Genomic DNA, 24,173 nt, shown 5'->3' on the forward strand with positions numbered 1-24,173 from the left:
GTCAAAGATAAGATGGTTATAGATGTGTGGTGTTATTTTTGAGGCCTTTGTTCTGTTCCATTGGTCTATATATCTGTTTTGGTACCAGTACCATGCTGTTCTTGTTACTGTAGCCTTGTCGTGTAGTTTGAAGTCAGGTAACGTGATCCCTCCAGCTTTGTTCTTCTTGCCCAGAATTGTCTTGGCTATGTGGGCTCTTTTTTGGTTCCATATGAACTTTAAAGTAGTTTTTTCCAATTCTGTGGAGAAAGTCATTGGTAGCTTGATGGGGATAGCATTGAATGTATAAATTTGGACGTTATGGCCATTTTCACAGTATTGATTCTTCCCATCCATGAGCATGGAATGTTTTTCCATTTGTTTATGTCCTCTCGTATTTCTTTGGGCAGTGGTTTGTAGTTCTCCTTGAAGAGGTCCTCCACATCCCTTGTAAGTTGTATTCCTAGGTATTTTATTCTCTTAGTAGCAATTGTGAATGGGAATTAACTCATGATTTAGCTCGCTATCTGTTATTGGTGCATAGGAATGCTTGTGATTTTTGCACATTAATTTTGTATCCTGAGACTTTGATGAAGTTGCTTATCAGCATAAGGAGATTTTAGACTGAGACAATGGATTTTTCCAAATACACAATCATGTCATCTGCAAACAGAAACAATCTGACTTTCTCTCTTCCTAGTTGAATACCTTTTATTTCTTTCTCTTTCCTGATTGCCCTGGCCAGAACTTCCAATACTGTGTTAAATAGGAGGGGCGAGAGAGGGCATCCTTGTCTCGTGCCTGTTTTCAAAGGGAATGCTTCCAGTTTTTGCCCATTCGATATGATATTGGCTATGGGTTTGTCATAAATAGCTCTTATTATTTTGAGATACGTTCCATCGATACCCAGTTTATTGAGAGTTTTTAGCATGAAGGGGGGGTGAATTTTGTCAGAGGCCTTTACTGCATCTATTGAGATAATCGTGGTTTTTGTGATTGGTTCTGTTTATATGATGGATTACGTTTATTGATTTGTGTATGTTGAACCAGCCTTGCATCCCAGGTATGAAGCCAACTTGATCGTGGTGGATAAGCTTTTTAATGTGCTGCTGGATTCAGTTTGCCAGTATTTTATTGAGGATTTTTGCATCGATGTTCATCAGGGATATTGGCCTGAAATTTTGTTTTTTTGTTGTGTCTCTGCCAGGTTTTGGTATCAGGATGATGCTGGCCTCATAAAATGAGTTGGGGAGGATTCCCTCTTTTTCTGTTGTTTGGAATAGTCTCAGAAGGAATGGTACCAGCTCCTCCTTGTACCTCTGGTAGAATTCGGCTGGGAATCCGTCTCATGCTGGATTTTTTTTTTTTTTTTTTTTTTTTTTCGGTTGGTAGGCTATTACTGCCTCAATTTCAGAACTTGTTACTGGTTTATTCAGGGATTTGACTTCTTCCTGGTTTAGACTTGGGAGGGTGTATGTGTCTAGGAATTTATCCATTTCTTTTAGATTTTCTAGTTTATTTGCATAGTGGTGTTTATAGTATTCTCTGATGGTAGTTTTTATTTCTGTGGTATCAGTGGTGATCTCCCCTTTTTCATTTTTTATTGTGTCTGTTTGGTTCTTCTCTCCTTTCTTTTTTATTAGTCTAGCTAGCAGTCTATTTTGTTGGTCTTTACAAAAAAAACAGCTCCTGGATTCATTGATTTTTTGAAGGGTTTTTCATGTCTCTATCTCCTTCAGTTCTGCTCTGATCTTAGTTATTTCTTGTTTTCTGCTAGATTTTGAATTTGTTTGCTCGTGCTTCTCTAGTCCTTTTAATGTTGATATTAGGGTGTCAATTTTAGATCTTTCCTGCCTTCTCTTGTGGGCATTTAGTGCTATAAATTTCCCTCTACACACTGCTTTACATGTGGCCCAGAGATTCTGGTACATTGTGTCTTCGTTCTCATTGGTTTCAAAGAACATCTTTATTGTTGCCTTCATTTTGTTGTTTACCCAGTAGTCATTCAGGAGCAGGTTGTTCAGTTTCCATGTAGTTGTGCGCTTTTGAGTGAGTTTATTAATCCTGAGTTCTAGTTTGACTCCACTGTGGTCTGAGAGACAGTTTGTTATGATTTCTATTCTCTTGCATTGCTGAGGAGTGTTTTACTTCCAATTATGTGATCAATTTTAGAGTAAGTATGATGTGCTGCTGAGAAGAATGTATATTCTGTTGATTTGGGGTAGAGAGTTCTGTAGATGTCTATCAGGTCTGCTTGGTCCGGATCTGAGTTCAAGTCCTGAATATCCTTGTTAATTTTCTGTCTCATTGATCAGTCTAATATTGATAGTGGGGTGTTAAAGTCTCCCACCATTGTTGTGTGGGAGTCTAGGTCTATTTGTAGGTCTCTAAGAACTTCCTTTATGAATCTGGGTGCTCCTGTATTGGGTGCGTATATATTTAGGAGAGTTAGCTCTTCTAGCTGCATTGATCCCTTTACCATTATGTAATGCCCTTCTTTGTCTCTCTTGATCTTTGTTGGTTTAGAGTCTGTTTTATCAGAGATTAGAATTGCAATTCCTGCTTTTTTTTTTTTTTTTCTGCTTTCCATATGCTTGGTAAATATTCCTCCATCCCTTTATTTTGAGCCTTTATGTGTCTTTGCACATGAGATGTGTCTCCTGAATACAGCAGACTCATAGGTCTTGACGCTTTATCCAATTTGCCAGTCTGTGTCTTTTAATTGGGGCATTTAGCCTGTTTACATTTAAGGTTAATATTGCTATGTGTGAATTTGATCCTGTCATGATGCTAGCTGGCTGTATTGCCCGTTAGTTGATGCAGTTTCTTCATAGTGTTGATGGTCTTTACAATTTGGTTATGTTTTTGCAGTGGCTGGTACCAGTTGTTCCTTTCCATGTTTAGTGCTTCCTCCAGGAGCTCTTGTAAGGCAGGCCTGGTGGTGACAGAATCTCTCAGGATTTGCTTGTCTGTAAAGGATTTTATTTCTCCTTCCCTTACAAAGCCTAGTTTGGCTGGATATGAAATTCTGGGCTGAAAATTCTTTTCTTTAAAAATGTTGAATATTGGCCCCCACTCTCTTCTGGCTTGTAGGGTTTCTGCAGAGAGATCCACTGTTAGTCTGATGGGCTTCCTTCCCTTTGTGGGTAACCCGACCTTTCTCTCTGGCTGCTCTTAACATTTTTTCCTTCATTTCAGCCTTGGTGAATCTGACGATTATGTGTGTTGGGTTGCTCTTCTCAAGGAGTATCTTTGTGTGTCTTGGGGTTGGTCTTCTCAAGGAATATCTTTGCGATGTTCTCTGTATTTCCTAGATTTGAGTGTTGGCCTGTCTTGCTAGGTTGGGGAAGTTCCCTTGGATAATATCCTGAAGTGTTTTCCAACTTGGTTCCATTCTCCCCATCACTTTCAGGTACACCAATCAAACGTAGATTTGGTCTTTTCACGTAGTCGCATATTTCTTGGAGGCTTTGTTCATTCTTTTTTATTCTTTTGTCTCTAATTTTGTCTTCTCTTCTTATTTCATTAAGTTGATCTTCAGTCACTGATATCCTTTCTTCCGCTTGATCGATTTGGCTATTGAAACTTGTGTATGCTTCATGAAGTTCTCATGCTGTGTTTTTCAGCTCCATCAGGTTATTTATGTTCTTCTCTATACCGGTTATTCTAGTTAGCAATTTGTCTATCCTTTTTTTCAAGGTCCTTAGCTTCCTTGCATTGGGTTGGAACATGCTCCTTTAGCTCAGAGGAGTTTGTTATTACCCACCTTCTGAAGCCTACTTCTGTCAATTCATGAGACTCATTCACTGTCCAGTTTTGTTCCCCTGTTAGCGATGAGTTGTTATCCTTTGGAGGAAAAAGAGGCATTCTGGTTTTTTGAACTTTCGGCCTCTTTGCACTGGTGTCTCCCCATCTTTGTGGATTTATCTACCATTGGTCTTTGATGTTGGTAACCTTCAGATGGGTCTTTGAGTGTCTTTGAGTGGATGTGCTATTCCTTTCTGTTTGTTAATTTTCCTTCTGACAGGCCCCTTTGCTGCTGGCCTGCTGGAGTTTGCTGAAGGTCCACTGCCAACCCTGTTTGCCTGGGTATCACCAGCAGAGGCTGCAGAACAGCAAAGATTGTTGCCTGATCTTTCCTCTGGAAGCTTCTTCCCAGCGGGGCACCTGCCAGATGCCAGCCAGAGCTCTCCTGTATGAGGTGTCTGCTGGCCCCTACTGGGAGGTGTCTCCCAGTTGGGATACATGGGGGTCAGGGACCCACTTGAGGAGGCAGTCTGACCCTTAGCGAGCTCGAACGCTGTGCCGGGACATCCACTGCTCTCTTCAGAAACTCTTGGGCAGGGACATTTAAGTCTGCTGAAGCTGCGCCCACAGGCACCCCTTTCCCCAGGTGCTCTGTCCCAGGGAGATGGGGGTTTTATCTATCTATTTTATTTTCTTATATGATATTCCTTTCTAGTTGGTTTTTTAAAAGACACTGTGGTTTTTTTCAGCAATACCAAAAGCCTATTTCTTTTAGATAGATATATGCTATGACTGTTTTTCTATTTGTGACATAATTTTTTAAATTCCTATGACTAGTATCTCTATAGACGTATGTTTTAAAGGAAAGTATGAAAGTATCTCTATAGAAGTATATTTTGGAAGAAAATCTCAGTATGCTAATGATTTCCTGTGTGAAATGTAAAAGAATTATGAGGAGGTAGTATCACATTCTGTTTTAATTTATATGCCCTTCAATGAGACCCCCTATGTTTTGGTCCTGCCTTCTTTCTTCTACTAGATGTGTAGAAGTTACTAAAGTACCTTAATACTAATAACTTTTATAACCCTTGAATTATTCTTATCAACATACCAAAAACAAATATGCTGGGTGCAGTGGCTCACACCTGTAATCCCAGCACTTTGTGAGGCCAAGGCAGGAGGATTGCTCGAGGCCAGAAGTTTGAGACTAGCCTGGGCAACATAGAAAATCCTGTCTCTATAAAAAAAAGTTTTTAAATTAGCAAGGCACAATGTCAAGCACCTGTAGTCCTGCTTACTCAGGAGGCTGGGGCGGGAAGGTAGCTTGAGCCCAGGAGATCGGGGTTACATGATTAATGCGCCACTGTACTTCATCCTGAGTTACAGAGCAAGGCATTATCTCTTTAAGAAAAAAAGAAAAAATACTAAAACACAACAAATTTTACCTTAAAGGTAAAGGTAAATTTTACTTTTAAAGAGTTCACACATTCATAATTTTTTCCTACCTGTAGTAGTTTTTCATACCCTATATAATACTTTGACTTGGCTAAAAGATAATGGTGTGGCTATGGTTGTCATGCTTGGAAGCAAAGGTTTCATAGACTTGGAGTCATTTCATTTTTATATTTTTGTTAATATTATTCATCTCTCAACATCATCCTACCAGATTATTATTTTTAAATGAAGGACATTCTCAATTTTAAAATAAGCTTCAACCATATGCATTAAAACTACTAGAAAAGTGTTTTGGAAGATGAATAGTTATCCCACATGAATAACTGAGTTTTTATATAGTAATTAAGTCTTTTGGAAAATAATGTTTAACAGGTTGAAATCTTAGATCATACTGTTAGGAACAGTATTTTTAGGAATTATAAAATTTTATACTTAATAGTTAAGTTTTTCAGGTAACATAGTTTATAGAGCATACTTGATGAAAGGTATTAAAATCTTATGTAGAGTACAAAAGCCTACTTGTGTCAAAAGAAAATTTATGGTTGTTCTTTTTGTCTCCTTCAGAGACCATTATAAAACAGAATATGAAAACAAACTACATGATGAACTAGAACAAATCAGATTGAAAACCAACCAAGAAATTGATCAACTTCGAAATGCCTCTAGGGAAATGTATGAACGAGAAAACAGGTAAAAAACAAAATGCTTGTGTGGTATCTTATTTATCTTGTGAGGTTATAGAAGCTTTATTGAAATTAAATGCTACTTCTATTATATAATGTCTTTTTGAATACATTAAAGAAAACTTGTCATAAATAGAAATCTAAATATAATGAGAACGTGAAAGTTCTAAAGTCTTAGAACAAGATTTACTAGAGTAACCTTTTTGCTCTGTTATTCTTGTTTTTTTTTTTTTTTTTTTTTTTTTTTTTTTTTTAAGATGGAGTCTCACTGCACTGGAGTGCAGTGGCGTGATCTCGGCTCACTGCAAGCTCCGCCTCCCGGGTTCACGCCATTCTCCTGCCTCAGTCTCCTGAGTAGCTGGGACTACAGGCACCTGCCAGCACACACGGCTATTTTTTGTGTTTTTAGTAGAGATGGGGTTTCACTGTGTTAGTCAGGATGGTCTCGATCTCCTGGCCTCGTGATCCACCTGCCTCGGCCTCCCAAAGTGCTGGGATTACAGGCATGAGCCACTGTGCCCGGCCTCCTGTAATGTCTTTTTTTAACACTAGTGACTTCCCTTTTTGCATTTGCTTCAGTTCAGATTGAAGACAGATGAAATGTAAAGAGTACTGAGATACCAGTTCTTCCTGTATTATACCAACAATTTCTCCTGGAAACTTTTTAAAACTAGAATAGTAATTTGAAATATACACATGCCTCATTTAGCTGCTGGCTGTGAAAGATGTCATATTAGGTAATCCTGAAGTAATATCATTTTTATTCATGCAGTTACTTTTAGATAGTAAATATTAGGCTCACCTAGTTAGTGATTGGTAGAATTCGGGAAAAATAAATACTATTTATTTCCGTGGCAGATATTTTTATGCCATTGTTATAGAGTGGTTTTTGAAAGTTTATATTTTAATAAGAAAATTATTTTGAAATTTACTTGTGATACTAGTTTATCAGCACTGATTTGCTTATATGATATTTTGATTGTTGTCGGCAAGGCTTTAAATCAGACTTAATCTGTAATAGCATTGTAACATGTCATTTCTACTAGGAATATAGTAGCAGAAAATTTGGTACGTCCACCCCTCAATTCCAGAGAAAAAAGCTGCTGTATTATAGTATTTGTAAGTTGGCCACTACTATAAAAACTATATATGTAGAATCATCCTTTGGTAGTAAATTAGCAAAGATATTTTTTAAATTACTGTTAAATTGTTATTTAATGTAGCAGGTTGGTAGAGATGTTTATGCTATTGCCTCTGAGGGATATGATTTTGTTCTTGGGTTTCTTTGTTCTTGGGTAAAAATGTTTGTGATGATAAGAGAGTAGATATACAGTTTATGACAGAACTTTTTTAGGATTTTTGCTAAATATGACTTAGTAGAAAGTCATAAAAATGACTTTCCTGAAAATCAGATGAGATTATTTTCCTCATAAATTTGGCTTGCATAGATCTTTTCTACCTGTTTGATCTTTTTTGAAAGTCTGCATTAGAAGTATATGCCAAAGGAAATTAACATGAACTTCACTGAATGCAAAAGAAATCATTCATTTGTGCATTCAACAAATACTTTGTGATTATACTCTTCTGTTTTTTCTTGTTCTTCTCTTATTTGAGCTTTAAAATAATTATGTCATTTATAATCTAGGATTATATTTTCAATGAAAATAGCAAAGAATTTCAAAATATGAAAATTCTAAGTGATCAGTCAGCACTATCTTAGCAGTAGACAAACTAAAAATATGCTTTGGGCACCAGCAAATACGTATGCATACCAGGAGAAAGTACACATGTTCTTAAAAAATGTTTTGACATATTAATTTTTAAAATAACATTTTTTATCTTGGAAAACATAACACTTCTGCATTTGTTTACACTTAGTTTATATTTTAATATTTGAATATCCAATTACTAGTAGGAGCACTATAGTCTTTTCTGTGAATAAGGCTTTTGAAGTCCTAAGCTAGCCTTCATATGTTGAATCCTGAGAAAATAATTGTTCCAAGTAGCTCAAAGAAATATTGGACCACTCTTTAAATAGCATTATTTTTTACTTTAGTTACTATGTTATGATTGTTCTGTTTTTTGACCATACATGTTTGTATGTGTGTGTATAAAATAATAGATGTTCAGAGAAAATTTCCTAATGTTCATTAAATAATTATAAAGAAGTAGAATAATGCAGCACTACAGAAATGTCCTTGAGACTCTTTCTGCTTAACTCCTTTCTTCCATAACTGCTATTCTGTTATGCTAATAACTTCCTTGCTTCTCCTTATACTTTTATTATCTGTGCTTCCAGTAAATAAACATCTGTGCACAATATAGTTTAGTTTTTCATGTTATATTAGTATCTTATCATATAAATGGGATTATGCTGTATACATATATATTTTTTGTGGCTTCTTCACGTAACCTTATGATTTTAAGATTCATTTGCTTTTGCACTTAGTTGTCCCTTCATGTTCATAACAAAAGTATGACAGTTTTATGAATGTACATGCTTAGGGCAGCAGAGTTATTAAGAGATTGGAGAGAGAATTCCAAAGACATTATCTTTGGCAAAATTTTACTTCGTCCCAGCCCTACATTAGAAAGGAGGATCCTGTACCTTGTGATTTACTTGCTCTTAGAGTTCAAAATGCAGACTAAAAGAAGACGTATATACCTAGTATATGCTAAGCTTTATGTTGAAAAGTTTTACATTTGCACCCTGATATAATTTCCAGAGCAACAAATTAATGTATTTTGCAAATATTTATTGAAACCTACCATATGCCAGCTAAATGCTAGACATCATAGATAGTAGTGACCTTTGTCTTCACAAAGCTGGTAGTCTGATGGAGGGTAAAGACAAATAGAGAAACAATTATTCTAAGTATGATGATGGTGGACAAAGTGATAGGATAAAAGATGAGACCATCTGTGTATCTAACCTAGTATTGGAAGGAATTGGGGAAGACTTCATAAATGAAGAACTGCCCCTTTTGACTGAAACTGCTATTAAAAGTAAAACTTCAGACACATTAAATTTAAAGTTTAATTGAGCAATGAATGATTTGCAGATCAGGCAGCCTCCAGAATCACAGCAGATTCAGAGAGACTCCAGGGGTGCCTCGTGGTCACAACAAATTTGTAGACAAAAAAAGTAAAGTGACGTGCAGAAATCAGAAGTGAGATACAGAAACAGCTGGATTGGTTATAGGTTGGTGTTTAACTTATTTGAACACTCAGCAGTGTATGAATGGTTGAAGTATGGCTGCTGGGGTTGGCCAAGATTCAGCTGTTGTTCCAGGAACATACCCCCAAGTTAGGTTTTCTATCTTGTCTGCCTATTAAGTTAGATTGCAGTTCATCAATAAAGACTCAAATACAGAAGTACAGAATCTTTCTTAAGGCCGTATTTAGTTTGCTTTAACACTATGAACTAAGGAAGAAAAGGGAATTGGGAGAATCAATATGTAGCATATATAAAAGCCTGAAAGTAGGATAAAATTAAGCTTTTTAAACAAATTAATTTGGTATGGCTGAAGGATAGACTGAGAGGCAGGGAGTTGAAAGAGATGAAAGAGAAGCAGCAAATGGGCCCAAAGAATGCATTTGGACCATTATGTAAGACCTATGGGGAACAATTAAAAGATTTTAAGAAGAGGCATGAAATGATCTGATTTTATATCCAGAGATCACTGTAATGTGGAGAATAGATTGGAATGGCATAAGCCTGTTAGAGAGGCTCTACTTTTAGAGGTTATTTCCATTATCCAGATGAAAGGTGATAATGAAACTGGATTAGTAGCAGTAAAGATGAGAGAAATGGGCCAGGTTGGAAAAATATCTAAGAGATAGAGCCAACAGGACTCAGTGACTAGATTGGATTGGTAAGATGAGAACTCATTAAGGATGTCAGCGAGGTTTCTGAATTAAACAGCTGCATAGATAGTGATACAGTTTTTAAAACATTAGAAAATACAAAGCTTTAATAGGAAAACATGATCAATTTAGTTGTTTCACTTGAAGTGTCTGGGATATACAAATAAAAGAGTTGACTGTAGAATAATCTAAACCTCAAGAGAAAGATCTGGGAATTAGAGATGCCTGTGATATAGATAGTATTATTTCTATTTTACAGATAAGTACTGTTGGTTCTGTGGTTCAATTCTGTTGTGGATTTAATAGGCTTTTGTTGACTGATACAATAACTTTAAAATGTATGGGAACTTTCTGTGGTTATTCCTAAGCAATCCACATAGCCATATAAACTTTGGTATGTAATCTTCTTGAAAATTTCCTAATTTTTTTAGGTTTTTGTTGTTCTTTAAAAAAAATCTTTAAAGTTTATCCCATTGTAACATAAATGTGGTTGGTAGGGGTAGGTTGGTAAGGCTGTGTGGGGAAACAACCAACAGAGCCGTTTCTGGAAGTAGGAAAACTGAAAGCAGATGTCCTTGTCTCCAGTGTTCTTCTGGCCCCCTATCCACCTCGGAATGGACACTACCTAACCAGAGGATTCCTGGGATTGGGACTGCCCTGTGGATGCCCCAGCCAGCTACAGGACTCAGAACTGATCGAATGTATACTGAGGCTAGAGTGGACAGTTGCCACCAGGTGGTGCCAAATTGCAGCCTGAGCCCAGATGAATTTGAATTGCCCAAGACACCTAACTAGCTAATTGTACAGGCTTGCCTTTATCATTTTAATCTCACAGTAATCCAACCCTTTGTTTTATGTTACTGAATCTTTGGGGATCATAGTTTCTTCATTACGGGAGATTTAACTGTAGTTAGAGCTTGTATCATACTAATCTTCCACACAGTAAAAAATAAATTATAATTTGTTTCTTTTGAAATCTTAGAACTTAAAATGGCTAAAGAACGAATTTTAATATTTCCTGTTATAAAACATGAACTTCATAAGGTTGCACATTTAGGGTTGTGTGTGTGTGTTTAGGTAAATTAATCTTTTGCTTTGGCCTGAGATGTATGATTGTGTTAATTACTGGTATTTTATCAAAGTGTGCTGTTACAATGAGTTGAAATGGATGAAGTACTTACACTTGCATATTTATGTTTGGTCTCCTTATCTCTCCCCCAATAAACTTTTTTTTTTTTTTTTTTTTTTTTTGACGGAGTCTTGCTCTGTCACCCAGGCTGGAGTACAGTGATGTGATCTCAGCTCACTGCAAACTCCGCCTCCCGGGTGCAAGCGATTCTCCTGTCTCAGCTTCCTGAGTAGCTGGGATCACAAGTGCACGCCACCACGCCCGGCTAATTTTCATATTTTTAGTATGGATGGTGTTTCACCATGTGTTGGCCAGGCTGGTCTCAAATGCCTGACCTCAGGTAGTCTGCCCGCCTCGGCCTCCCAAAGTGCTGTGATTACAGGCATGAGCCACCATGCCCGGCCCCAATAAACATTTTCTAAAGAAACTGAAATGATGATTAGTGAAATGTATTTTGCCTTTAATTTTCTTTCTATACATCGGAGGATGTTAAAAGAATACTTTTTCTTTTCTCTTTTTTAATATGGAAAAGGTACATGGGACTTACTCTATCCAATCTTGGTATCTGACCTGCAGTCATTCCAGTAGTTCTTGAAGTTAAAGTATTGAGAGAAAAGAAAGCGAGTAGAAGATATAAAGACTTAAGAAAAGGGCATTTATAAACCAAGAGGGAACTTGGATATTTAGATACATCAAACATACTGTAGTTGAAATTATAATATGTATGTATGCGTTGGTCCAGTTTGTGAATTAGGGTCTTTGTTTTTTCTGTATATTCTAGTTACTTAAAATTCCACTTTGGAGCTGTGGGAAATGAATGAAAGGTACTACAGTGCTGAGATGTATTATATTAATAACTTATTGCTTAGTAGGCATTATGTGACAGAAATGTTATGGACCCTCTTACGCATTTGGAAATAAGACATTATTCCGTGAGTGGGAGTGTATTACGAAAGAGATTTGGATCAAAAGACTGAACTTGATCCTGATTCTACCACTTATTAGCTCAGCGGATAAGTCACTTAATGTCCCTGAAGTTTAATTTCTTCTTTTATAAAATGAGCTAATAGGCCAGGCGTGGTGGCTAACACCTGTAACACCAACACATTGGGAGGCTGAGGCAGACAGATTGCTTGAGTCCAGGAGTTTGAGACCAGGCTGGGCAAAATGGCAGAACCCCATCTCTAGTGAAAATACAAAAAAATTAGCCAGGCATGGTGGCACAGGCCTGTAGTCCTACTAAGGAGGTTGAGGTGGGAAGATCACCTGAGCCTGGGAGGTCAAGGTTGCACTGAGCCAAGATCATGCCATTTGCACTCCAGCCTGGGCAACTGAAGTGAGATCCTGTCTCAAAAAATAATAATAACTACTAATAATACTTCTTAGGGTGGTCCGTGAGGTCTAAATGAGATAATATATGCAAAAAGTACATTATAAATTATAGACATAAATGAGTTATTTTGGTACCTTACGCCTATGTAGAATACTTGAAGAAAATGTTTTTATCTGTTATGTTGACAATTTAAGGGAAATCACCATTATATAAAAGTCAACTGATAATATTATGGAATTATTTATCACTAGAAGATACTAATACAAAATACATATTCTTAAGTGTTTATCTCCATAGCATTTAACAAGTTTTCTTAAATGACATAATATAGACGTAGAGGGTCTACATGCCATTCTTTTCTGTCTAAATTTCTGCATAAGATGGCTAGCTTATGTTTCCTAATTAGGTTATGAGATAATAAGGTAAAGGGAGATAAATTCGGCTGATAAAGTTTTTCCATAAAGTAAAACTACCTTTAAGGTGGTCTTGTTACTGTAAACACAGAAAGCGCTATTGTGAGTGGTGCTATAAAAAAGATAAGATTAGAGGCATTCATTATGCTCTTAGTGCAGTACGGACTCTGGAAACTGAAATAGCTTTACAATTGTTTGAAAGGGGGTAGGCAGTAGAGAAAAAGATTGAAAAGATGTTTTTAAGTGCAACAATTAGTATTGCTTTAGTGATTTTATTTTCCTGCCATATCAATAAAAACCATCTTGACCACAATTTATCTTCCAAAAGTACTCAAGAAGAAACTTTAATGATATAAACTTGAAATTTGTGTAGAATCTTAGAGTGATATTAAACAACTTTGAATCTTGAATCTATTTACAAAGGTTCGTTGAGCATATGTAATGTATTACAATGGTGAATTTAACTATTGTTCTGAGGTTCCATTCATCACTTTAAAGGTGTATGTCCTCATTAGGGCTTAAGCACATAAACAAACCTCTTTTGTTCGTATCTTACCAGATAGCTCTATAATGTTTTAAGTTCTTCTATGGAAAAATTTAAATAATTACTTTGTCTTTTCAGTTAGATAATTCTTGAAGTATATGGCTCTGCAGACAACTCTCTCAGCATCTTCTCAAATATTTTAAATTAATTTTGATTAGTAGTTATCTTTTATTGTTAACTATATTCGTTACTCCTGTAGATGTTTACAACATGTGTTCACTGCTTGGTTAATAATACTTAAAATTTTCAAGCTGTGTAGGGTTCCAGATATGAAGCAAGGTAAGTTCAGGCTGCATAGGAATTTAGATTTACCTTTGCAGTATAGTTCGTTGTGTGGTGGGAGAGGCTGGTAAAGTAAGATTGAGCCAGATTTTAAAGGTTCTGGTGTCAGTGGAGAATGTCCAGAGGTTTTATAGTAGGACGGAAACATGACTTACTCATTTTTTGTAACTACGGTTGCAATGCGGGGTGGATTATAGTTGAAGAAAGCCTAGAAGCAGGGAGATCACGTAGGAGGCTATTGCACAGTTTAGGTGATGAAAATGAGAAATAGAAAGACGGTTGAATTTAAAGAATAGGTAGGAGAATTGGCAAGATCTGGTGATTGACAAGAAGTGAACCTCAGGAATGACTCCAGCTTTTCTACCTCAGTAGTCTCAGAGTGATTGGTGATAAGGCATGGCCATTAGCTCCAGATTGCAGACTTTTTGAGACAGAGTTTCACTCTTGTCGTCCAGGCTGGAGTGCAATGGCACAATCTCAGCTCATTGCAACCTCTGCCTCCCGGGTTCAAGTGATTCTCCTGCCTCAGCCTCCCAAGTAACTGGATTACAGACGTGCGCCACTATGACCAGCTAATTTTTGTACTTTTAGTAGAGATGGGATTTCGCCATCTTGGTCAGGCTGGTCTGGAACTCCTGACCTCGGGAGTTCACCCACCTCAGCCTCCCAAAGTGCTGGGATTACAGGCATGAGCTACCGCACCTGGCCTAATTTCTGATCTTTTGCCAGATGTGGCAGCCCTGACCAAGCTCAAAAGTGCTTATCTGAGATCACACAGCTTTTTGCTAGAGATGTTTCTCTGCTGTGCCCCAGATTTCACTCCCCTTAGCCCTCACAGTAGTAGAAGGAACCCTAAGATGCTGAAGCCCCTCCAACAGCCTTCTGTGTTTTCACTAGGATGCCATTAAAAATAGTATCACTTTCAGCTGGGCGCGGTGGCTAAAGCCTGTAATCCCAGCACTTTGGGAGGCCAAGACGGGCGGATCACGAGGTCAGGAGATCGAGACCATCCTGGCTAACACGGTGAAACCCTGTCTCTACTAAAAAAAAAAAAAAAAAATACAAAAAATCAGCCGGGCGTTGTGGCGGGCGCCTGTAGTCCCAGTCACTTAGGAGGCTGAGGCAGGAGAATGGCGTAAACCCAGGAGGCAGAGGTTGCAGTGAGCTGAGATCCGGCCACTGCACTCCAGCCCGGGCGACAGAGCAAGACTCCGTCTCAAAAAATAAAATAAAATAAAAATAGTATCACTTTCATTTTATACAATAAAAAATTTGAGGAAACATTGCTGTAATTATCAACCTTTAAATGAACATTACATTTTAATTTACATTTTCATATTTAGGTAGCATACTAACCATAGCTACTATTTATTGAGTACTTATTATGCATCAAGCATTGTACTCAACACTTCACATACATTGTAGAACAGAATCAAACACATTTTATGAAGTTTAGGTATTAATATCCCTATTTTACAAGTAAGGAAATTGAGACATCAGCTGTGACTTGTCTGTGATTATTACAAATGTTTTGTTGGTAAAAACTAGATACATTTGACTGCAATGCAGTGCACACTCCCATTTAACTGGTTAGGGCTATGTAAACTGATCAAAGATTTCCTATCAGAACTATAATTTTTGAATGTAATTTACTTAAAATAGAAATTCTGTCTTTTTTATTATTATACTTAAGGTTCCAGAATACATGTGCAGAACATGCAGGTTTGTTACATAGATATACACATGCCATGGTGGTTTGCTGCACCCATCAACCCATCATCTACATTAGATATTTCTCCTAATGCTCTCCCTCCCCTAGCCCTTCACCCCCTGACAGGCCCCAGTGTGTGATGTTTCCCCTCCCTGTTTCCATGTGTTCTCATTGTTTGGCTCCCACTTGTAAGTGAGAACATGCAGTGTTTTGGTTTTCTGTTCCTGTGTTAGTTTGCTGAGAACAGTGAAGAAACTCTGTCTTTTAAGAGAATTTGTAAACCACATTCCATGCTTGAGGGCTGAGTATGGATCATTAGAGCTTCATAAAAGCATTTATAATTTTATGTACACACACACACAAAGTCTTACTGTTTTGCCCAGGCTGAGTCTTGAACTCCTGAGCTCAGGTGATCCTCCCCCCGACCTCAGCCTCCCAAAGTGCTAGGATTACAGGTGTGAGCCACCATTCCCAGACAAGCATTTATAATTTTTGAAGTTGGCAAAGAGGCCTTTATTTTTCTTTTCTTTTTTAAGTGTATTTTACTTTAAGTTCTGTGACACAAGTGCAGAATGTGTAGGCTTGTTGCATAGGTATACAGGTGCCATGGTGGTTTACCACACCTATCAGTGGGTCATCTAGGTTTTAAGCCCCACATGCATTAGCTATTTGTCCTAATGCTTTCCCTCCCCTTGCCCCCCAAACCCCAATTGGCCCCAGTGTGTGTTGTTCCCCTCCCTGTGTCCGTGTGTTCTCATTGTTCAACTCCCATTTATGAGTGAGAATATGTAGTGTTTGGTTTTCTGTTCCTGTATTAGTTTGCTGAGGATGGTGGTTTCTAGCTTCATATCCATGTCTCTGCAAAGGACATGATCTCATTCTTTTTTATGGCTGCATAGTATTCCATGGTGTATATGTACCACATTTTCGTTATCCAGTCTATCATTGATGGGCATTTGGATTGGTTCCATGCCTTTGCTGTTGTAAATAGAGCTGCAATAAATATACGTGTCCATGTGTCTTTTTATAGTAGAGTGATTTATATTCCTTTCAGTATATACCCAGTAATGGGATTGCGGGGTCAAGTGGTATTTCTTGTTGTAGATCCTTGAGGAATTGCTACACTGTTTTACACAATGGCTGAACTAATTTACATTCCCACCAACAGTGTGGAAGCATTCCTGCTTTTCACCAGCATCTGTTGTTTCTTGATTTTTTAATAATCACCATTCTGACTGGTGTGAGATGGTATCATTGTGGTTTTGATTTGCATTTCTCTAATGATCAGTGATGATGAGCTTTTTTTCATGTTTGTTGGCCACATAAATGTCTTCTTTTGAGAAGTGTCTATTCATATCCACTATCAAGCCTTTGCCCCCCTCCCCAATACTACTCCAACAAAGATGTTTTTACCAAAGCCCCTAAGACCTTCATGTAGCCCAAATCCAGTAGTCATATTCTGTTCTTACTGTTCTTGACCTTACTAGCAGTATGTAACACAATTGATCACTCCCTACTCCTGGGAACACATTATTTAGCTTCCATAATGTCACACACTATAAATTTTTCTCTTCCTTATTAGCTGTACCTACTCATTCTCTTTGTTGGTTCCTCCTCATCTTCTTGACAACTTTTGCAGCTGCCTCCATGGCATTTCCACTTGGTTATCTATTAATAATATGCATCCTAATATGTTCAGAAGCAAATTTCTGTTCCATTCTACCTCCCAATTCTGCTCCACCTTCAGTCTCACCCAGCTCAATTAAAGACAACTCTATTCTTCCACTTGCCCAGACCAAAAACCTGAAGTCATCTTTTTTCACATTCCATATTCTGTTCATTAGCAAATCCTTTTGGATTTATGATCTCTATCTCATGCATATTATCTTGGTTCAAGTCACCATTATCTCTTGCCTAAAAATTACTGCAGTAGCCTCTTAAGTGGTCCCCAGTTTTCTTCCTTGCCCTCTTCAGTCTCTTAGCACAGTTTTTGTTAAATGATAAGTCAAGTTGGATCACTTCTCTACTCAAATAAAAAGGCTCCCCATCATTAAACTTAGTAAAGCTTTAAATGATTACATTGGCCTGTGATACTACCTGATCAGTATTCAGTTACCCTATCCTCATTTAGAACTTTCTTCTGGTTACTCGCATAGTCATGCTGGCCTCCTGTTCTTTTACCTGTAGGCGTGCTCCTACCGCAGGTCCTTTGTATTCACAGTTTCCACTGCTTAACCATCTACTCCTGATGATACACCTGTTCTTGTGGTCTTTTCTGACTTTGTTCTGTGTTGTCTTTGCTTTGTTTTTCCTTAAAGCACTTATAATCTATCAAAATACTACATAGTCATTTACTTTGCAGTTTTTTTCCTACTACAATGTGATCTCCATGAGAGTAGGAGTTTTCATGTATCGTTCAGTCCTTGACTCCCAAGTACCAGTGCCTGGTATGCAGTAAATGCTCAGTATACATAATATTTATTGAATGAAAGAATGAATTGGTACTACTTTTTAGAAATTAGGTGGCTGTAAATGAAAACCTATTCAAAGGTTTATAATGAATTTAATCAGGACTGAGTGTAGTGACAGATATATAGTAGTTTACTCAGTTAACCATCTACCAGATTCATTCTATTTCATTTTGATATGTTACCTTTTATCCTGTCAGCTGCTTTGTAAACCTTAACACATTAATGGATTTAAGCAAATATTTTGCATTTTTATACTTAAATTTTTTATAATTTTTCAACCATAATTTGGATTTGGTGTTTACTTTGTGCCTAAGTTTTCATATCTAGAAACAAACAAACAGAAATCTGCTTGAGCACCAACTGTCTTCAGTCCATTTTATGCTGCTATAACAGGATACCTGAGACTGGGTAATTTATAGTGAACAGAAGTTTATTGGCTCACAGGTCTGGAGGCTGGTAAGTGCAATATCTACGTGCTGGCACCTGGCAAGAACTTTCTCACTACATTATCACATGGCGTAAGGCAAGAAGGTGGGAGACAGAGCTGGGGGAGCCAAACTCACCCTTTTATAATGGCACCAGTCCCACCCTCATGGCCTAATCACCATTATTAGGTCCTACCTCTTAATACTGTTAGAATGGCAGTTAAATTTCAACTTGAGTTTTGGAGGACACAAACTTTTAAACCAAGGCACCAACTATAATAAAAGGATAGGAAAGTGTAGCATTTTCAGTCAACAATGATCTCAAAAAGTTTCTACTCTTAAAATGTGTAGCTTCTCCCAAGAAATTTTATTAAATAAGATTTCCACTTTGCTTATTTCATTTTTATGTCCTACTCACTAACTTTTCACTCATCTATGATAAAGGTAAAACTACCAGTCATTGGATAGAAACAACATAATATACATGCAACCCTTCTATTTTACGCCATCTTAAAATCAAAGGCATCAGATATGGAATTGAGCAGTTTTATGTTGTGTCCAGGAAGACACTGGAGATAGAGACAGTAAATTCAAACACTTTTCCTATAAATAAGCCTGTCATATAAAACAGCCTATTTTAATCCTTTGTTGTTCTAACTAGAAAAATATATTTACTTGTATTAGTCAAAAATATTTTTACATGAAGACAGAAGGAAGAGTTCAGATTGCCTAGTTACACCTGCTGAGCTCTTCTGACAGCCATGGTTTTTTTGTTTGTTTGTTTTTGTTTTTTCAGTATTTATGCTTGGTAAATTTTAAGTTCTGAGGCATTAGGGATGTTTATTCAGGCTGAGACGTACTCCTCGCATTGCCAAACTCTGATTTGATACTGTTCAAATTTCAAATGTTCCTAAAGTTTTTCTCGTGACATTTTTCTTAACACTTTTCAGATATAAATATAGATTTAGCCTATTGGTACTGTGAAATTTGTCATCTAGTAGTAGGAAAATACATTCTACCCTGTTACGAATGTTTTATAATGAGGTTTTCAAGTTTCAGTTGTGAGCTGTTGAATAAACTTCTGTGTATTCAATTATCTGCTGCACAAATGGCACTATATTGTGTATGAACTGTTTATTTTATTAGAATATTAAAACCTTTTATTTAAGTAAATGATTAAGAACTCTTTAAGTTTCTCATTTGAATGTTACAATTTAAGTAACCATATCTCTTGGTTTGTCTAAGAAAGTACTGATTTATGCCTGTTCTGGCATAATTTTTAATAGCACCCTCTTTTATTCTAAAAAGTGCCCCAGGTTGAAAAATACATTATTTGAACACTCTAGTTATAAAAGTAGGATACTCACTTTCCCTTTGCATTTCACAGAGTATTCAGATTTCTTTTCTTCATTCTTTCCTCTCAGTATGTCTCCAAAACAACATAGGGTGGATGGGAGAAATACGTATGTGAATATGGGAGATACATAGAGTTGCTAGGAAACAACATGAAAGAATGATGAAAAACACAGTGTTGGAATCTAATGTTAACTTTATACAGGTATTTTAATGAGGATATATTCAGATTTTTGTATTTTGAAACATTTTCTTTGTTATAATTACATTTGATTATACACTTGGTTTGGACTTCTAAAACTTGAGCTTCATTAGCTTGTACATGCTGCAGATAGCTTCTATCAATTTTTCAAGTTTCTCTTTTGAAGAACATTTGAATTCCTGTAATTTGTTCCATAATTGTATTTCTGTTATATTTTCTAATGCATTTAACATTTAGAAATGGATTACTTATTAGTTATATGAAAGTTATTGTCTTACCTGCGGAAGGAATACATCTAGCGTTTTATCAAACAGTTTATTTTTTAAAGAGCATGTTACATACGGTGGGCCATAAAAGCTAATGTATAATATATTCACAATTCTTTCAAGGCTTATTTTGATTTCACATCTATTGGTGCCTTGAGGTGGTCATGTAATATAAATCTAATAGTGTCAGAATTTCTCAAGGAGAAAACATCTGTGAAGCAAAGGAAATTTTAAGAGGCAGTGTAGTGTGATTCACACCACAGACTCTGGAGCCAAATTGTTTGGGTGCACATTTGGGCTCCGTAGCATACTTCTTGTGTGACTTTAAGCTAATACTTAACCTCTTTGTGTTTTAGTCTTATCATTTGTAAAATGGAGGTAATGATACAACTGCTTTGTGGGATCGTTGTGACAATTAAATGAGTTATGATATGTAAAGTGCTTAGAACGGCTTCTGGCACATGGTAAACAGTATACTATTGCTATTATTGTCAGTGGAAAAATACATTTAGTTTATCTCTCTCAGACTTCATATGAAACCTGTGAATTGGTAATATTAAAGGAAGTTTTTGTTATAAGGAATTTTGCTGCTTTTTGCTAAAGAATGCAGGTTATGGACTGGATATGGAAGGTGTGGTACTTGATAAGGAGATTGGGATTACACAGAAATGTTACCCACAAACACCCGTGAGAGGACCTATTGGTAGAAGCCTCAGCTTCTTCTGGTCCATTCCCCAGTTCATTTCTGTTTTCTCTTTCTGAATTGCTTTACCTATTTGTCCTTCAAGGCCCAACTTACATGTCACTTTTTAAAAATGTTTCACTTTATTCACCTACCTCTCTTACTCCAGTAAAGAGTAATGAGCTCCTCTTTGTGGCCATAGAATTTTGTTAATGCCTTAGCATAGCACTTCACATAGTACCCTCTAATCATACTTCAACATGCCTTAACATAGTACCCTCTAATCATACTTCAACATGCCTTAACATAGTACCCTCTAATCATACTTCAACATGCCTTAACATAGTACCCTCTAATCATACTTCAACATGCCTTAACATAGTACCCTCTAATCATACCTCCTTTCACAAGCCCTGATGTTAGCTTGTTCTAGGTTTTATTTCATTCCCTGTGTCTTGTTTTTATTTCTAATGTCCATTGTTGCAAGAAAGGAAATATCAGGGACTGAAGCGTCTCCATCTACCAATTGAGCATTCGTGATTCATTAGTCCTGTAAATGTGATCTACTTGTAATTCTGCTGCCAAAATAACATATAGAATAATGAGGCTATATTTGAGAAATGAACATTGAAACCAGTTTGTGGTGATTTACTGACTAAAATATTTAGATCATTTAGAAATGAAAAATATATAAATGTTTAATATAGTTTGAGAATTTTATTCTATCTATAACATTAATTTTTCATGTTTCAGTTCGAGAATAGATTATTTTTGAAGGTTGTTGCAATCAGGATGGCATCAGAAAATAACAATATGTCATTTTTTGACAGCTACTTTAGAATGTACTTCCACTTATATAATAACCAACAAAAGTAGTTTATTTTCTTTTCAATAAGAGTTACCTGTACTCCAACATTTCTAAAGAAACTGTTTTATTTCTGGCTTATAAACTGTTTTACTGACAAATCTCTAATGGTTGACATTTTTAAATTTTTAAATTTGTTGTTAATATTGATGGCAGCAGTGGCCTATCTGGAGCAACTGCTGTAAAGATGCCAGCTGCAGTGGGGCACGCGCGGCCAGGGCTGCATGCTCCACTGAGCCGGCAGGAGCCAGAAACAGGCAGAAACCCAGACCCCTTCGAGTTGGAGAGGCGGGAGCCCTCCCAGGTGCGGCTGCAGCGGCCCAGCCGCAGCTGCGGACCCAGGCATTACTTCACTCTCGTCGGCCTAGGGAGCCCTCTTCCCCCGCAGGCTCAGAAAGGCCTGTTCCCACTGCCTGGCCTCTCCCTACTCCCACCGCCCACTGTGATTTCGGAGCAAAGTTGAGGCCAAGCCTGGGAACTGTTGCAGGTGTGCCCGCTCTTGGGGCAGTACTGACACCCCAGCCCTCTGCCACCTCGGCCTCCTCCAGACTTTGGACACTGACAAGCACGGGAGGGAGGCCAGCCAAAGTGGGGGATGAGGGCGGCTTGGTGCAGGCCTGCAGGTGCCCTTTGGCACTCCAGCCCAGGCGCCGGGTTACAGCTGGTTGATGGCGGCAGGAGGCAGGCAGGCTCCTGGACAGAAAGGGGTGGGTCCCCGGTGAAGCCCCACCTCAAGCCAGGGGTGGCCTGGAGCATGGGAGCTGCGCCACCAGTTTCACAGAACAGACTGAGAACTTACGGTCCTTTTTTCCCCCGGCCTACCCATTGTCACCTATGTACTTCCTCCCCACTGAAGCCCACAAAAACCTCGGGCTCTGGCAGACGTCTGGACGTCAAAGAGGAGCTACCGACTGTGGGTCTCCTCTCAGTCAGGAGCTGAGCAGACATTGGGATGGCCTGCCTGCAGATAGGAGCTACCCACTCTGGATCTCCTGAGAGCTGTACTGCCGCTCAATAAAGCACCTCTTTGCCTTACTCATGCTCCAGTTGTCTGTGTACCTCATTCTTCCTGGACACAGGACAAGAACTTGGGACCTGCTTAATGGTGGGACTGAAAGAGCCGTAACACAAACAGGGCTGAAACACGCCCCTCACTTGCCACATTGCAACAAGACGAGAAGTGGGAAGGAGAGAAGAGCTGCAGCCCTTTGGGGAGCCCAGACCTAGGAGCTCCCTGAGCAAGGACTCTGACACCTGTTTGGGGCTCTGCAGTTCCTGGCATCTCCAAGCTTCCGGGCACTACTGCATTCCCCAGTGCCAGCAGTGGAAGCAACTTTCAGTATGCCTGTCCTGTCACAGCCTCACAGGGAACCTGGAGCCAGCGCCTGGAGCTGCCTACCCCACTACAGCCTGTGTGCCCGGCTGTGCGCAGTGGTTGAACCCCGCACTCGCTCACTTGCTCACGCACCCCTTGCTGCTCTGCACTTGGCTTGCCCTTGGCAGGTGTGGGATCCCGGCTAGTAGAGCTTAAGCCAAGTACAGCCTGTGAGGCCGAGTGGGTGGAACAAGCCCAGTGGGCCTGAGCATAACTCGGACAAAGGCACCACTGGCTACAAAGGTTTCCAGCTGACAAAGCGACACCCCAAGGATCCTGTGACAACATCACCATGCAAAAGACTAGATTGAGTACTGGTACAGCAAGTATAAGTACTGAGCATTTCTATCCAATATTCAGTAGATAATTTTATTAAAACTTCATGGCTTTCACGACTCCCTACTCACATTCTATATGAATAATAAAAAATAATAATTTCCAATCCCGTTTTTCATGAGAATAGTGTGGCATGATGTAAAAAGCCCTGGCTTTGGAGTAAGAAATAACTGGATTCAAATTATGGTCCTCTTAGACTGTGTGACTTGAGGGCTAGGTACATGAGCTCTCTAAACTTCAGTTTACTCAACTATAAAGTAGGTTATAAAATACAACATAAGGGCTTTGTAGGGATTAGGTGAGCAAAATCATTTATATTACATTCTTGTTATTTATGTTGTAACTGCTAGAGAAGGAGATTTTTTAAAAAATAGGTGACTATCTGAAAGAAACTTATTGTTGGTATTTTTCTTGATTCAAAGTTTCATATTGATTAAAAGGCAAACATTTTGATCTTTGGAAGCTCATGGCTAGCTGTGTAATCTCCCAACTAGTCATTGTTATCTTCCAGCTTCCCTTAACTGACACTAAATGTATTTTTTCTATCAATTTCAGTTCCTTCCTACTGTCCTCTCAACTGTTAAATAGATGACTTTTCCAATGCCCTAGCCTCGTACTTCCTTGAGCCCTACATAAATATTGACCTTCATCTCAGCTCTACTTAATTTAGCCATACTGATTTTCATACCCTATCTTGTTAGCCACCAAAATTCTGCCACTGAAAAGTTCTGTTCTACCTCCAAATCACCATTCTCCAGTCTTCCATCTTGCTTGTACAACTATTACACTTTGACTTAATCTGTCATATCTTATCAGGACCTCTAATTATTTGTCCCTTCTGCTTTATCCTGTCTGTCAACCTGTGTTTCCTTCCCTTTCCTTCCTATATAACTGAGACTTCAAGGTTCTTCATTTCAACGATTCTCTTGCTCGTATCCTAAACCGCACTTTTGATTATCCACAATATATCATTCACTTAAAATATTTTGTGGGACATTTATTAACCTCCCAAAACCTCAGTTTTCTAGTGGAAATATATGAGTAATTACACCTAT

General features: G+C 38.0%; 1 protein-coding gene across 3 annotated transcripts in view; it reads left to right on the forward strand.

Moving 5' to 3' along the window:
• PIBF1 (progesterone immunomodulatory binding factor 1) overlaps nt 1-24,173 on the forward strand; it is a 245,544-nt gene that overhangs the window by 50,931 nt on the left and 170,440 nt on the right. For all 3 annotated transcript variants that reach the window (XR_004054729.1, XM_010377651.2, XM_030922358.1), the window contains one exon: nt 5,746-5,871. Coding sequence is in view for 2 of the 3 variants with exons in the window: in XM_010377651.2 (XP_010375953.1) it covers nt 5,746-5,871 (126 nt within the window). In the remaining variant the exon portion in view is untranslated. The remainder of the gene's footprint in view (nt 1-5,745; nt 5,872-24,173) is intronic.

The sequence above is a fragment of the Rhinopithecus roxellana genome, chromosome 18, assembly GCF_007565055.1.
Source record: "Rhinopithecus roxellana isolate Shanxi Qingling chromosome 18, ASM756505v1, whole genome shotgun sequence".
NCBI classification, from domain to species: Eukaryota; Metazoa; Chordata; class Mammalia; order Primates; family Cercopithecidae; genus Rhinopithecus; species Rhinopithecus roxellana.